At 34.3% G+C, this 14,653-nt stretch overlaps 1 protein-coding gene across 1 annotated transcript in view; it reads left to right on the top strand.

Moving 5' to 3' along the window:
• The window catches only part of SERINC1 (serine incorporator 1), a 32,189-nt gene extending 20,564 nt beyond the window's left edge, over positions 1-11,625 (top strand). The window contains exons 4-10 of the mRNA XM_029223960.1: positions 3,975-4,054; positions 4,292-4,429; positions 6,112-6,281; positions 6,386-6,476; positions 8,025-8,169; positions 8,279-8,509; positions 9,835-11,625. Coding sequence (XP_029079793.1) covers positions 3,975-4,054; positions 4,292-4,429; positions 6,112-6,281; positions 6,386-6,476; positions 8,025-8,169; positions 8,279-8,509; positions 9,835-9,970 — 991 coding nt within the window. The 3' untranslated portion in view covers positions 9,971-11,625. The remainder of the gene's footprint in view (positions 1-3,974; positions 4,055-4,291; positions 4,430-6,111; positions 6,282-6,385; positions 6,477-8,024; positions 8,170-8,278; positions 8,510-9,834) is intronic.
• The last annotated feature ends 3,028 nt before the right edge of the window (positions 11,626-14,653 follow it).

Here is a 14,653-nt window from a genome sequence, read left to right as displayed (position 1 = left end):
TTTTAAACACTTCTCAAAATGCATTACAGGGTGGCTATCACAGTCATTTCATGAGATAACATTCTCAAAACATGCACTAAGCACTCATGTCACTGTTAATGTTTTTTTAAAATTGAGTTATAATTGACATATAACATTGTGTCAGGTTTAAAGTGTACAAAGTGTTAATTTCATACTTTAATATATTACAATATGATTACCATCATAGTATTAGCTGACACCTCTATCACATCACGTAATTATTATTTCTTAGTTGTGATGAGAACAGTTAAGATCTAGTCTCTTAGAAGCTTTAAAGTACCTTTTTCTTTTTCAGATTCCACATATTGGTAATATCATAAATGTTTGTTTTTCTTTGTCTGGCTTATCTCACTTAGCATAATGCCCTCAAGGTCCATCCATGTTGTTGCAAATGACAGGATTTCCTTCTTTCTCGTGGCTAAATAATATTCCATTGTGTATATATACTATAGTTTCTTTATTCATCTGTTGACAGATACTTAAGGTTGTTTTTATATCTTGCCAATTATGAATAATTCTTCAATAAACATGGATGTGCAGATATCGTTTCAGTACCCTATTTTCACTTTCTTTGGATATATACGTAGAAGTGGGATTGCTGGATTGTATGGTAGTTCCATTTTTATATTTTTTGAGGAACCTTCATACTGTTTTCCACAGTGGCTGAACTAGTGTACATTCCCAGTAACAGTGCATAAGGGTTCCCATTTCACCACATTCTCACCAACACTTGTTATTTCTTGTCATCATGATAGCCATTCTAATAGGTCTGAGGTGGTGATATCTCATAATGGTTTTGATTTACATTTCTCTGATGATTAGTGATGTTGAGCACCTTTTCATATGCCTGTTGGCCATTTGTATGCCTTCTTTGGAAAAGTATTTAGTTCCTCTGTCCATTTTTTAATTGGATTGTTTGTTTTTTTAATGAGTTGTATGAGTTCTTTATATATATTTGGTATTAACCACTTTTTGATACATGGTTTGCAAATATTTTCTCTTATTCTGTAGGTTGTCTTTTCATTTTGTTGATTGTTCCTTTTGCTTTGCAGAAGCTTGTTAGTTTGATGTAGTCCCACTTGTTTGATTTTACTTCTATTGCTTGTACTTTTGCTGTCTCATCCAAAAACTCATTGCCAAGACCAATGTTGTGGAGTTTCTTCCTTACTTTCTTCTTCCCAGTATCAGCATCTTTCTAGGTCTTAAATGTTTACGTCTTTAATTCATTTTGAGTTAATTTTTGAGTCATGTAATAAAGGAGTCCATTTTCATTTTTCTGTGGTTACCCAGTTTTCCCAAGACTGTTGAGGAGACTGTCCTTTGCTCATTGAGTGTTCTTGACTCCCTTGTCAAATATTCGTTAATCTGAAATGGAAGGGTTTATTACTAAGCTCTCTCTATTCTATTGGTCTATGTGTCTACTTTTATGGTACTACTGTTTAATTACTGTAGCTTTGTAGTATAGTTTGAAATCAGTAAGTGTGATATTTCCAGCTTTGTCCTTCTCATGGCTGATTTGTCTATTTGGGGTCTTTTGTAGTTACATACAAATTTTAGGATTGTTTTTTCTATTTTTTTGTAAGTGGCATTGAAATTTTTATAGGGAGTACTTTGAATCTATAGGTGGCTTTGGGTAGTATGGACATTTTAACTATTCTTCAGATCCACAAACACGAGTTATCTTTCCATTTGTTTGTGTCTTTTTCAGTTGTTTTTTTTTAATTCAGCCACTGTGCCTTTTGGTTGGTGAATTCATTACATTTACATTTAGCGTAATTATTGATATGAAGGACTTACTAATGTCATCTTATTCATTGCTGTCTGGCTGTTTCATATTTCCATAATTTCTTTTTTCTTTGTTAATACCTATGTAAATTGGTGATTTTCTTTGTAAATTGGTGGTATGGTCTGCTTCCCTATTTTCTGTAAATCTACTTTAGGTTTTTGCTTTGCGGTTACCATGAGGCTTACATAAAACATCTTATAGATAAAACAGCCCATTTTAAGCTGATAGCAACTTCAGTTGTATACAAAAGCCCTACCCATTTACTCCTCTTTTATTTTTTTGATATCACAATTTATCTCTTTTTATATTGTATATCCATTAACCAATTATAATAGCTATTGTTTTTTAATACTCTTTTTAATCTTTATACTACAGTTACGTAGTTAACACACCATGCTATTAAAGAATTAGATTTTTCTAAACCTGTGTATTTCCATTTACCAGTGTGTTGTATACTTTTGTATGTTTTCGTGTCACTAATTTACTGTCTTTTTGTTTCAACTTGAAGAATTCCTTTCACCATTTTTTACAAGACAGATTTAGTGGTGGTGAATTCCTTGGATTTTGACTGAGAAAATCTTTATTTCTCCTTTGTATCTGAAGGATAACTTTGCTGGACAGAGTAATCTTGGCTGGCATTTTTTTCCTTTCAACACTTTGAGTATGTCACTTAAAGTCATTCTACTCTCTCTTGGCCTATAGGGTTTTCTACTGAGAAATCCACTGAGAGCCTGATGGAAATGACTTTGTAGATTACAATCTTTTTCATCTAGCTGCTTTTAGGATTCTCTCTTGTTCTTTGATTTTTGACAGTTTTCATTATGTAATATGGCTTAAAAGGCTTGTTTGCATTGAGCTGATAGTGTGATCTATTAGCTTTGTGAACTTGGATGTCCAGACTTAGGAAGTTCTCAGCTATTATTTCTTTTCTTTCTTTTTTTTTTTTGTGGTACGCAGGCCTCTCACTGTTGTGGCCTCTCCTGTTGCGGAGCACAGGCTCAGCGGCCATGGCTTACGGGCCTAGCCGCTCCACGGCATGTGGGATCTTCCCGTACCGGGGCACGAACCCGTGTCCCCTGCATCGGCAGGTGGACTCTCAACCACTGCGCCACCAGGGAAGCCCCTCAGCTATTATTTCTTTAAACTTTTTGCCCCCTTCTTCCTCTCTTCTCCTTCTGAAACCCAGTCATTCTAATATTTGAATTCCATAGATTACTGAGGCTTTCTTCCCTTTTTCATTTTTTTTCTCTGTTCACCCCTGATTGGGTTATATCAAAATTCCTGTCTGTTTTTTCTGTCTTCCATTTGATCTGCCCTTCTGCAGATCTCTATTGTAATTTTCATGTCTTTTGTTGAATTCTTCAGCTCCAGAGTATGTTTGGTTCTTTTTTATGATTTCTGTCTCTTTGTTAACTTTCTCATTTTATTCATATATTTTTTCCTGGTTTTTGTTGAATTATCTTTGTGTTTTCTTATAGCTCATTGAGTTTTCTCAAAACAGCTGTTTTGAATTCTTTATCTGCTAGACTGCAAGATTTTATGCCTTTGTGCTCAATTATTGCAGGATTATTGTTATCTTTTGGAGGTGAAATATTTTCTTGATTCTTCATGTTCCTTGTAGTTTTGCATTGCTTTCACATTTGAAGTAGCAGATGCCTCAAATCTCTACTAGTTGTCTTCAGATAAGGTTATTGATCCTGTTATATCTAGGGTTCTCTCTGACTCTGAACACCTGCTTCTCACTTCTTGCGCCTTTCTGTGGCAGAATTCTTAAACTTTTATGTCTTCTCTGATTCTTTGAACTCATTTGGCTAGCTAGTGGAAATCTGTCTTCCAGGCATTTATTGTGTGTTTTCAAAACTATTCATTTGTACAGTGTACCTTATTTACACTTTCATATACACCAGTTATAATAGCTATTGGTGTATATGTAAAATAAACCTGTGAAATGAAACTAATATTCTCATTTTATCATAATGAATTAAAACTGTCCTAAAATAGTTTACATGATATTCTTCACTTCTCGTTTTCAGGATATCCTCAGAAAGAATAGAATAGTCACATAAAGTGTAGCTGTTCTTTAAGAATAGCTCTTCAAAGATTTCATACATGGAACTACTTGTTGAATGAATATTTATTAATAAAAAATTATTTTTTTTTGTTTTAGATTCTGGTTCTTTAAATTTGCTGCAGCAATTGCAATTATTATTGGGGCCTTCTTCATTCCAGAAGGAACTTTTACAACTGGTAAGAAATCTTTTTTTTTCTTTAATTGTGTGATGTTGATATTTTATAAGGAAATTGAAATAATTGTTGCCTGGAACTGTAACTATTTGTTTCCCCCACCCCCACCCCCCCGTTGGCAAAATCAAGGCATTTATGTAAACTTTTATTTTTCCCTTTGTATATTGATTGTGAAAATGAAATAATGAAAAGTGAACCAGTCACTCATTTGTGGTTTTTTGCTTTTTTTTTTTCTTTCAGTGTGGTTTTACGTAGGCATGGCAGGTGCCTTTTGCTTCATTCTCATACAGCTAGTCTTACTCATTGATTTTGCCCATTCGTGGAATGAATCATGGGTTGAAAAAATGGAAGAAGGGAACTCAAGATGTTGGTACGCAGGTAAGCTTTTTGTCTTACAGAACATCTTCAAGATAGCTGAAGTTTGAAAGTGAGAACAGATGTGTAGACTATGGGAAAATCATGATTTTTATGGTATAATTTTCTGTGAGGAGGTTTTTAGCTTAAGTTTGTGAGTGGCATCTTATCACATTATATCAGCAACTTTACTTGTAGAGAGAGTTTTTGGCATGTCAACTAGGAACATACCCAAGAACCAGGAAATAATCCAGAAGACCATGAATGGCTAAAATAGAAGTTCCAAAGCCTATTGCTGAATGCATGTATATTTTACAGCCTAATTTCCTGGGAAGCCTACAGAAGGTTAAAAGTAAAATATTAAAGGGACGAGGACTGCTAGAAATAGATGAACAAACAGTGGTACAATTCTTAAACAGCAGCAAGCAGGAAAAATAAAAAAGCAACTCTGAAACATTTTGCGTAAGTGCAAAGAATGCCCTTATGTGTAACTAACACCTAAGGGAATTTTTACAGTAGTGTTTTAATGTTTATTTATAATGATGAGCTTGAGTCCTGTGCTTATGCTCTAAAACAGGGATCAAAATTCAGATGCTTACAACAGGTAACAAAAATGAGGAAGGAGAACCAGGTTTAAGTGCATTTTCAATCCTTTTGCAAATAGAAGGGACTGTGATGAATTGGAGAGTGTAAAGGCCTTTATCTAAAATGCATATAGCTACTGCTCAGTTCCATCTAGTAGTTGCCTTGTGGAAATGTGAACCCAGTGTTGCTTAACTTTTCTGATTTTTCCAAAAGAAGCCATAAATCTGAATTTTTATGTGAAATGATCTGAGTTTCAGCTAAAAAAAAAGAACAATTTTTAAAAAAAAATCAGTGAAAGCTAAATCCAGCATGTCTGCTAGCTTCATATTTTCTCTCATACAACTAGTTTGTGGTATTCGATCTCAGTGGTTAAAATAAAGGGTTTGGTATTCAAAGAAATGAACTTTGGTCATTTGGAAAATTTACTTATATAGAATATCTCATTTTTTAATGTTACATCTAGTGTAAGAGTTTCTGCTTTGTTCCCTACTATATCCCTAGGGCCTTTGTAGGTATTCAGTAAATATTTGTTTGATGGATCCCCTGTCAGTGAGGCACATCGACATAAATACATGTATATTAAGCATACATTAGCACAGAAACTAAAACGTGTGTGTGTGATAGAAGAAACTTAGGTTGTCTTATTAAATAATAATGACTTACTCTTGAATAATTTTTTTTAAGATTTTAGTTGATGAGGAAAAGCATTGTTTTGCAGGCTTAGCATTAACAAAATAATTTTCTTAATGCCCTTGTTTACAACTGAATGATTATCATTCTTGTAAAAACCTTAATATTTCCCTCCTAGTTATTTTTTCTGTATTTTGAAAATAATGGCTAATACATCTGAATGTGTTTTGGAAACTCTATGAAGATCATAGTATGTTATTGTCCTTGAAAACACATCATCATAATGAGCTATATATAAAGACTATAAAATTCTTAATGTGATAAAGCTCAGAATATCTTTACCTGCTTATATAGCCTGTGTAATGCTGGCACAATGTTAGTTGCTTAAAGTAATATTTTTGAATGAAATAAGATTGCTTGTAAAATGAGCCATATGCCTAATTCCTAATATTAGTGATAAAATCTAATTGTCCAATGTATTTCTTTCACAGCTTTGTTATCAGCTACAGCTCTGAATTATCTGCTGTCTTTAGTTGCTATCGTCCTGTTTTTTGTTTACTATACTCATCCAGCCAGTTGTGCAGAAAATAAAGCGTTCATCAGTGTCAACATGCTCCTCTGCCTTGGTGCTTCTATAATGTCTATACTGCCAAAAATCCAAGTAAGCTTGGATTAGTTCATTAATGTTTATGAAGCTTCTATTTTTTAAGTTTTCCTAAATCTTGAATGATAACAATATTTTTCTGTTTGCTTATTTTTTTGTAGGAATCACAACCAAGATCTGGCTTGTTACAGTCTTCAGTAATTACAGTCTATACAATGTATTTGACATGGTCTGCTATGACTAATGAACCAGGTATGTTCGTTTGCTTGGATTTGTTTCTTTTTAATGAATCCTACAGCTTTTCTTTTTTCAAAGATGGTCATTTTGTAAAATTAAGCTCACAGAGAAATGAAGAGAATGGGAATAATACTATTTTCATCTTTGATGTATTGCTATATTTTTTCACTTAGTTTCTTCTTTCACTAGCAAAACTATAAGAAATTATAAGAAATATACCTAATTTGTACAGTGCATATGATAGTATATGTAGAAGGAAATAAGAGCTGTTAAAATGTTTGTTGATTCTACTGTAAATAGTATAGTTTTTTTCCACCTATTATTTTTTGTCTGTGATTACCTTAAAAGTGAATATAATTAATTGGTCTTTGTAATCTTTTTATAGGCCAGTTTTATTGCATTCTGTGGGAGTAGAAGCCTGTATATGTCATTTGCGGTGAAACAAATTAGAAGTTAATAATTACAGTCAACCCTTGAACAACAGAGTTTTGAACTGCACAGGTCCACTCATCCATAGATTTTTTTCAAATATATGTACTGCATTACTACACGATCTGCAGATATGAATGGCTGGATATGGAGGCCAGCCATAAAATTATATGCAGATTTTCGACTGTGTGAGGGGGTTGATGCCCCTAATCCACTTGTTGTTCAAGAGTCAACTGTACTATTTTTTGAAAAGGAAAAAAATGGTCTTTCTTCCTCAGAATAAAGAAAAATTATAAAATGTTTTCTGAATCTTATATTTCATTGAGTTTATAAATTTTATAGATGCTTTATCAATAGTTGGAGAAAATGTTTTTTTTTTTTTTTTTAGTTTACTAGAGAAAGATTCCTTATATTTGTCCAGGTAAGTGTCTGGAAAAAAACTAATAGTAATTTGCTTTAGGGATTATCCTTATATGAATGGCTTAAAGATAAAAAACATTTTTCATTGATAAGGTGGCAATTGACATATCTGGCTTTGTGGGAGGAAAACATGTGGGACACTAAAGTGGATACCAACCCTATTTAAATTCTTTATTTACGGGAGTCAAGAAGCTGAATAAGCATTAGGTCATTATGCCTTGTTTGCTCATTTCCACAAACTATTTGCTAAAATTCTAGTAACTGATTTTACGTATAAACTATATAACAATGTAGTTTGGCAAATTGATAATAACAATAGTCTTTTATTAAGTTTATCTCACACTTTGTAGTAGGAAAGCCAGTGCATTTTAGTTTAGAATATCTGAATTTTATTCTTTACTTGAGCTTTGCTTTAGAGGTCATCTAAATTTCACCAGTTTCCTGATCAACGAAAAGCTTAATGTCTCAGCTCCTGCATGAGGTTGAAAATGAAATTGTTTTCCAAGCACGTCTATAAAATTAGCACTATAAAATTTTTATAAAAAGGTCTCTATAAATAAAGTTGTCTTAAAGTATTTTTTTGTTGTTTTTGCCTTTTTCTAACAAAATGTTTTGAATTTGCAAGAGTATAAGAGTTAAAAAGAACTACATTGTGCTCTGAAAAAAATTTTATACTATTCTAAGATTTTAATTTGACCTTAATTTACATTATAGAAACAGAGTGCAACCCAAGTCTACTGAGCATAATTGGATATAATACAACAAGCACTGTCCCAAAGGAGGGGCAGTCTGTACAGTGGTGGCATGCTCAAGGAATTATTGGACTAATCCTCTTTTTACTGTGTGTGTTTTATTCAAGGTAAGAAAAATTATGGATTTTCATTTTTTTAAAAGTCCAGCTATTATTATATGAATCTTTAAATTCCCCTTTTTTTTCCTTCTCTCTTTCTAAACTGTGTTCCATGCAGCATCCGTACTTCAAACAATAGTCAGGTTAATAAACTGACTCTAACAAGTGATGAATCAACATTAATAGAAGATGGTGGAGCCAGAAGTGACGGATCACTGGAGGATAGAGATGATGTTCACCGAGCTGTAGATAATGAAAAGGATGGTGTCACTTACAGCTACTCCTTCTTTCACTTTATGCTTTTCCTGGCTTCACTTTATATCATGATGACCCTTACCAACTGGTACAGGTACTTATATTTTATGAAAACTTTGCATGTGGAAACTGATGGCTTTTTTGTGATTTCATTGTTAAATGTGGTATGGAGTACTTTTTAATCCTCCAATATATTTCAAAATTTACAGCTAAATGAATAGTGAGATCAGTTTCAGAAATGCAGGCTTTATTTCCTTGCTTCAGCAATAACAATCATTGAAATATTTCCACATCTTGAAGAGACTGAAATAAAGTTTCATGAAACTAACACATTGCTTAGGGAAATACATATTGACAGTTGATCAAACACAATGCTTGCTTTTCTTTTTAATACTAACCAGTTCCCAACATAGTGCAATAAAAAGATACCTTTCTTCTGTTTTGTTCAAACTTTGTCATTAAAATTTTTGAAAATTTCAAAATTGAGATGTGAATACATTAACAGATGGATTCTTAGAATTCTTCACAACTAATTTTTTTTTATCACTTCAAAACTAATCTTTTTGAAGATTAGTTAGTTGGAAGATAGCAGTTTATATTTTGTTTTTAAAAATTCTAATTTTGTCCAGAGGACTACTGAAAGATTTAAGATTCAAGTTGAACTATGTGGTTAGGGCAGTTCTAGTTTTAATAATTTTTAATGCATAATATCCTTAACAGTTTGTAAGAGGGCTCTGAATACCATCAAAAGATGTAGAGAAAAGATTATTCTTTGCTTTATTTCTTTGAGAGCAGCCTCTACCAGCATTTATTATTGAAAAATATATATATTTTAAAATTCCTACACTGCAGTTTCTTAAGATATACGAACCCAAATAGTTCTCAGTAATTCACAGCTTTGGCTGTCAGGTTAATAGTAAATGTTAAGATTAGATGAAAAATATTTTTGGTATGTTTCATCAACATAGAAGTCAGCTAACTTTGGGATGTATTTCCTTCCCAGTTTCTTAAATCTGAGAAGGTGGAGGGGGTTCCCATATACACTCTGAACAGATTATATTCTTTATAACATAAAGACTTACCAATTCTGAACTGTATGTCTTATTTATTTATCTAGAGGTCACATTCCATTTCTCTATCTCGTAATTAGTGAGCCAGAAAAACATAAAGATTTTCTGAGTATTAGCTAAAAGAGCTGTTTCAGAGGCCTATGTCCTCTACTCCTTTAAAGAAAATTGATTTTACCTTCACATTAGCTATCAAAGTGGTGTGGAAAAGCAAGGCAACAGATAATTAGTCCAGCAACTATATATCTGTTATCACAAATTATATACAAAGAATATTTCTGAAGTAATGAAGCCTGATGGCTTGATGACCGATAATCCAACCTCTCCCCCCTTTTTTTTCCTTAAATTTTAGGTATGAGCCTTCTCGTGAGATGAAAAGTCAGTGGACAGCTGTCTGGGTGAAAATCTCTTCTAGTTGGATTGGCATTGTGCTGTATGTTTGGACACTGGTGGCACCAGTTGTTCTTACAAATCGTGATTTTGACTGAATGGGACTTCTGGCATGAAAGTCTCACTTTGATCATCACTTATTTGAAATTAACAGTATTCCCAACTTTTTTAAAGTTGCATATATGTGTGCTTCCCATGTAACTTCTCCAGTGTTCTGGCATGAATTAGATTTTACCGCTTGCCATTTTATTCATTATAGTCTTGCCAAGCACATTGATAGGTGTTTTAGATTGAAGCAGAGTTTTGAGTATGTTGGTGGTGGTAAGTTAGGAGAAGTGGACATTGTTAGGTTTATCCTTTGCTCAGTACCTGTGAAAAGAATAAAAACAAAACTGCTTGACAGTTTGATTTTTAAATTGTGTTATAACTTAAGCTGTTTTAGAAAAATACGAAATTTATGGCTGCCTTCTGAAATATTTGATGCCTTGCCCTACAGGATACTGCAAAGAACATGGCTATCCTAAAATTGTATAAACAAGTCAGTTAAATGCCAGTTTTCTAAAAAATCTTTTCAGATTTTTCCCTTGATAGGAAGAGAAGGAACTTACACAGGTGTGGAGTGTTTGATTGACAACAGTGTAGCTTATGGTGGAGACTGAGATACAGAGCTTTCAAAGAAAGATTGCTGGTGGTGGGTACTAAATTGAATACCCAAGGTGGTTTGTAATGATTCCTGGGTAGGGATGGCCTTCCATACTTACATAGTGAACTTTGTTTTGGTCATTATAAACACATGCAGATGTGTTAAAATGTGTTCAGTGGGTTCAGTGGAGTGATTAGGAACTCTGAAGGATTTAGACAAAGGCCTTGAAAAGGATAATCATGGGTTAGGAGGTTGAAAATCACTTGGAAATTTCGTTTTGAAAATCAGAGTTGATAAACTTTTGACAGAACAGGAAGAAACTGCAAAATAGGCTTCAGTAGACAAAGTCTCATTTAGTTTTCTCATTTAAAAAATGAAGAAACTGGGCTTCCCTGGTGGCGCAGTGGTTGAGAGTCCGCCTGCTGATGCAGGGGACATGGGTTCGTGCCCCGGTCCGGGAGGATCCCACATGCCACAGAGCGGCTGGGCCCGTGAGCCATGGCCGCTGAGCCTGCACGTCCAGAGCCTGTGCTCCGCAACGGGAGAGGCCACAGCAGTGAGAGGCCCGCGTACCGCAAAAAAAAAAAAGAAACTGAAGCATAGGCTTAAACACAGCTTATCAGTGGCAAAGCTGGGAAATCCCAAGTCTGTCAAAACAACTGGCATTCTTTCTAGCATTCAAAAATAATTACTATTCAAATATATGCATAATAGATTTTACACCTTGTGAGTGGTGGATAATTTATGTGATGTGAGTTGCTGGTGTCCAGCATGCCTTCTACACACAGACAGGCCAGGAGAATGATGGACTGCTGTAAACTCCTGCTTACAGTATACTAAACAGTTCAAAAGATGCTTTTGTATTTGCTGCCATCCAATTGAAATATATAGATTATAATCTTTCAACCTGAAAATCAAGCAGTATCAGTGTTAGGTAGAAACTCTTAGTTACTTGTGTGATTAGTGTCTTAATGAATCTTAAAATCTACATTTGCTTCTTTTAAGATATTTATTAATGTGAATGAAGTATAACAATTTAATTTCCCACCTGTGTTGATATTGTGTTCATGATTTCAAATGGCTGTGTTCTATCTTTAAATAAATGAATTCAGAGAAAGTGTGTGGTGTATTAATTCTTTAGCAGTTTGAATTTAGGTGGTATAATATTCAGATCTACTTTCTTCCTGTGTATGTGACACTGAGGGTTAACTGACCATTTTCTGTACTGAAAAACTGAGTTGTTTGTTTTTAAGGTGATATTTACCCTTTTGGTCCTCTGTAAGAAACTCCTGAGTGGATCTCAAAGGTAATTCAAGTGGTGTTCTCCTAAAGAACCTTCAGGAGGGAGACCAGTTAAGTTTGGAGAATATTTTTAATTCATTTGATTGATAGATATTCTACACTTGCTGTGTCCTCCAGGCATTTTTTCCCTGAGTGGCAAACTGATGCTTCTTTCTCTGACAATTAAGATAGATAGTATTAAAAATAATTATAATAAAATGCTCTATTCCATAACAATGAAATATCAGGAAGAGAAATTAAAGAAACAATCCCATTTACCTTTGCATCAAAAAGAATAAAATACCTAGAAATAAACCTACCTAAGGAGGCAAAAGACCTGTACTCTGAAAACTTAAGATGCAGATGAGGGAAACTGAAGACAACACAGATGGAAAGATATACCATGTTCTTGGCTTGGAAGAATCAGTATTAAAATGACCATACTACCCACAGCAACCTACAGATTCAATGCAATCCCTATCAAATTGCCAATGGCATTCTTCACAGAACTGGAACAGAAAAAAATTTTAATTTGTATGGAAACACAAGAAGCCCCGAATAGCCAAAACAATCTTGAAAAAGAAAATGAGCTGGAGGAATCACGTTCCTTGATTTCAGACTATACTACAAAGGTACAGTAATCAAAGCAGTATGGCACTGGGACAAAAAGACACATAGATCAATGGAACAGGATAGCCTGGAAATAAACCCACTCACTTGTGGACAATCTATGACAAAGGCAAGAATATACAATGGAGAAAAGAGAGTCTCTTCAGTAAGTGGTGCTGGGAAAACTGGACAGCTACATGTAAAAGAATGAAATTAGAACATTGTTTAATACCATATACAAAAATAAAATGGATTAAAGACCTAATGTAAGACCAGGTAATATAAAACTCCTAGAGGAAAACATAGGCAAAACACTGACATAAATTGCAGCACTTTTTTGGACCCGTCTCCTAGAGTAATGGAAATAAGTGAATGTGACCTAATTTAACTTAAAAGCATTTGCACAGCAAAGGAAACCATAAACAAAAGACAAACTGCAGAATGGGAGAAACTATTTGCAAATGATGCTACTGACATGGGATTAATTTCCAAAATATACATATACAGCTTAATATTAAAAAGAAAACCCAATCAAAAAATGGGCAGAAGACCTAAATAGACAACTTGTCACTATTTGGCCATTGTTCCACCCTTTTTAGTACTATCCTGTTCCAGAGAGACAGACCAATAGGGTATGTGTTTGTCTGTGTGTGTGTGTGTGTACAAATTACAGAGGCTGACAAGTCCAAAATCGGGCTGCTTGGGTTGGTTTTGAGACTGCACAAGAGATATTATAGACGCTTTGGGCTCAATCTAGTAAGTCAAGGTTAATATCAGCAGTGAAAAATCAGGTTGATAGCACTTACCTTTCATGTGTTGAAAGTGGCACTTCACTTCTATGATCTTTCCCAAAACCCATAATCCCAGTCTAATAGGAAGAAACATCAGGTAACCCCAAATTGAGGGGCACTACAAAATATCATGCCAGTACGCCTCAAAATTGTCAAGGTCTAGCTTATTTGTATTGTAGTTACTCTGTTTGAAACCAATTCCCTGAAATTTGACTTGCTTTATGGCCTAATATGCAACTGATTCTCAAAATATTTCATGTATGCTTGATATTTCAATTAGGCTCTAATTCTCAAATGTAGCATTTTATGTATGTTCATCATGTGTCATTTTCCCAGTCTGTGGACCTTTTGTTCTCACACTTCAGCCTCTAAATTCCTGAGTATATACCATCCCTATGAAACACAGTGACACACCCCAAAAGAACACTTAGCTGTAAGTCACAGGCTCTCCTGTGGGCCTACTTGTATCCCACTGAGGCAAAAGAAGCTTGGAGGTGGGATGAAGATGAGGGGTACCCTCTAAAGTATTCATACTATGCTATTTGTTTTCCAAACAGCACACAGACTTTCTGCAGTAAACACAAGTTAGGTTACTTTTAAAGGAATCAGTTTCCAGATGTTCAATTTCCACGCGTACATGGAAATTTCCTAAAGTTGATGTGCTTGAAAAGATGCCTCAGGACAAGGCATCATCCCTCTTAACAATTACTCTTTTCACATTTGACAAAACAAAGGATATATAATACCTCTTAATTCATTCTGAGTCTTAATACCAAGGCACTTTGGATAAAACCGCTAAACACAGAAGTAGAGACAATTTTAAATATTGGTAAGAGAACGACGCTGGTTTAAAAAATCCTTAGGTGATTTTTATCTTTCGATGAAATTGAATCAGGATGATCTAATGAAATTAACAGCTAATAAATTTTAAAATACTTAGTGAATTATGAAGGACTTCAAATAATTGAGTGACACTGCTGTAACAATCTCTTTATAAAAGTTTCTTAGGACTCTATAAAAACAAAAAAAATTGATGCTCTTATTATATTGATATAAACTTACCCCCAGATAATAAAACATCTGGGGAAAAAAAAATCCCTGAGATCTGTTCACCCCACAAAAAGATGTATTTCTGGTAAAATTTTACTTTGTATGTTTAACAGTTCATCAAAATTTGGACTATATTCTATTAGCGAACACTAAAATCTCTAACAGATCAGTCCCCCAAAATTCAGAGACAGAATATAATAAAGGTTTGTCCCCCCCGCCGCCCCACCTGAAGTCTAAATGAATATCCAGGATTGATGGGTGGCTCTCCTCTAAGCGGTGATTCAGGAAGCCAGGTTTCTCCCTTCTCCTGTGTATACTCGGAAGCCACATACTCCTCTGCATCAAGCTAGTAGATGGGTAAAAGGTGAGGGTTGCATGGGGGAGATGTTCACAGACCAGACCTGCAA

Source organism: Monodon monoceros, unplaced genomic scaffold, assembly GCF_005190385.1.
Source record: "Monodon monoceros isolate NGI ecotype Baffin Bay Population unplaced genomic scaffold, NGI_Narwhal_1 Super_Scaffold_15, whole genome shotgun sequence".
NCBI classification, from domain to species: domain Eukaryota; kingdom Metazoa; phylum Chordata; class Mammalia; order Artiodactyla; family Monodontidae; genus Monodon; species Monodon monoceros.
The sequence above is the reverse complement of the archived record's forward strand: the minus strand, read 5'-3'. Positions and strand labels throughout refer to the sequence as shown.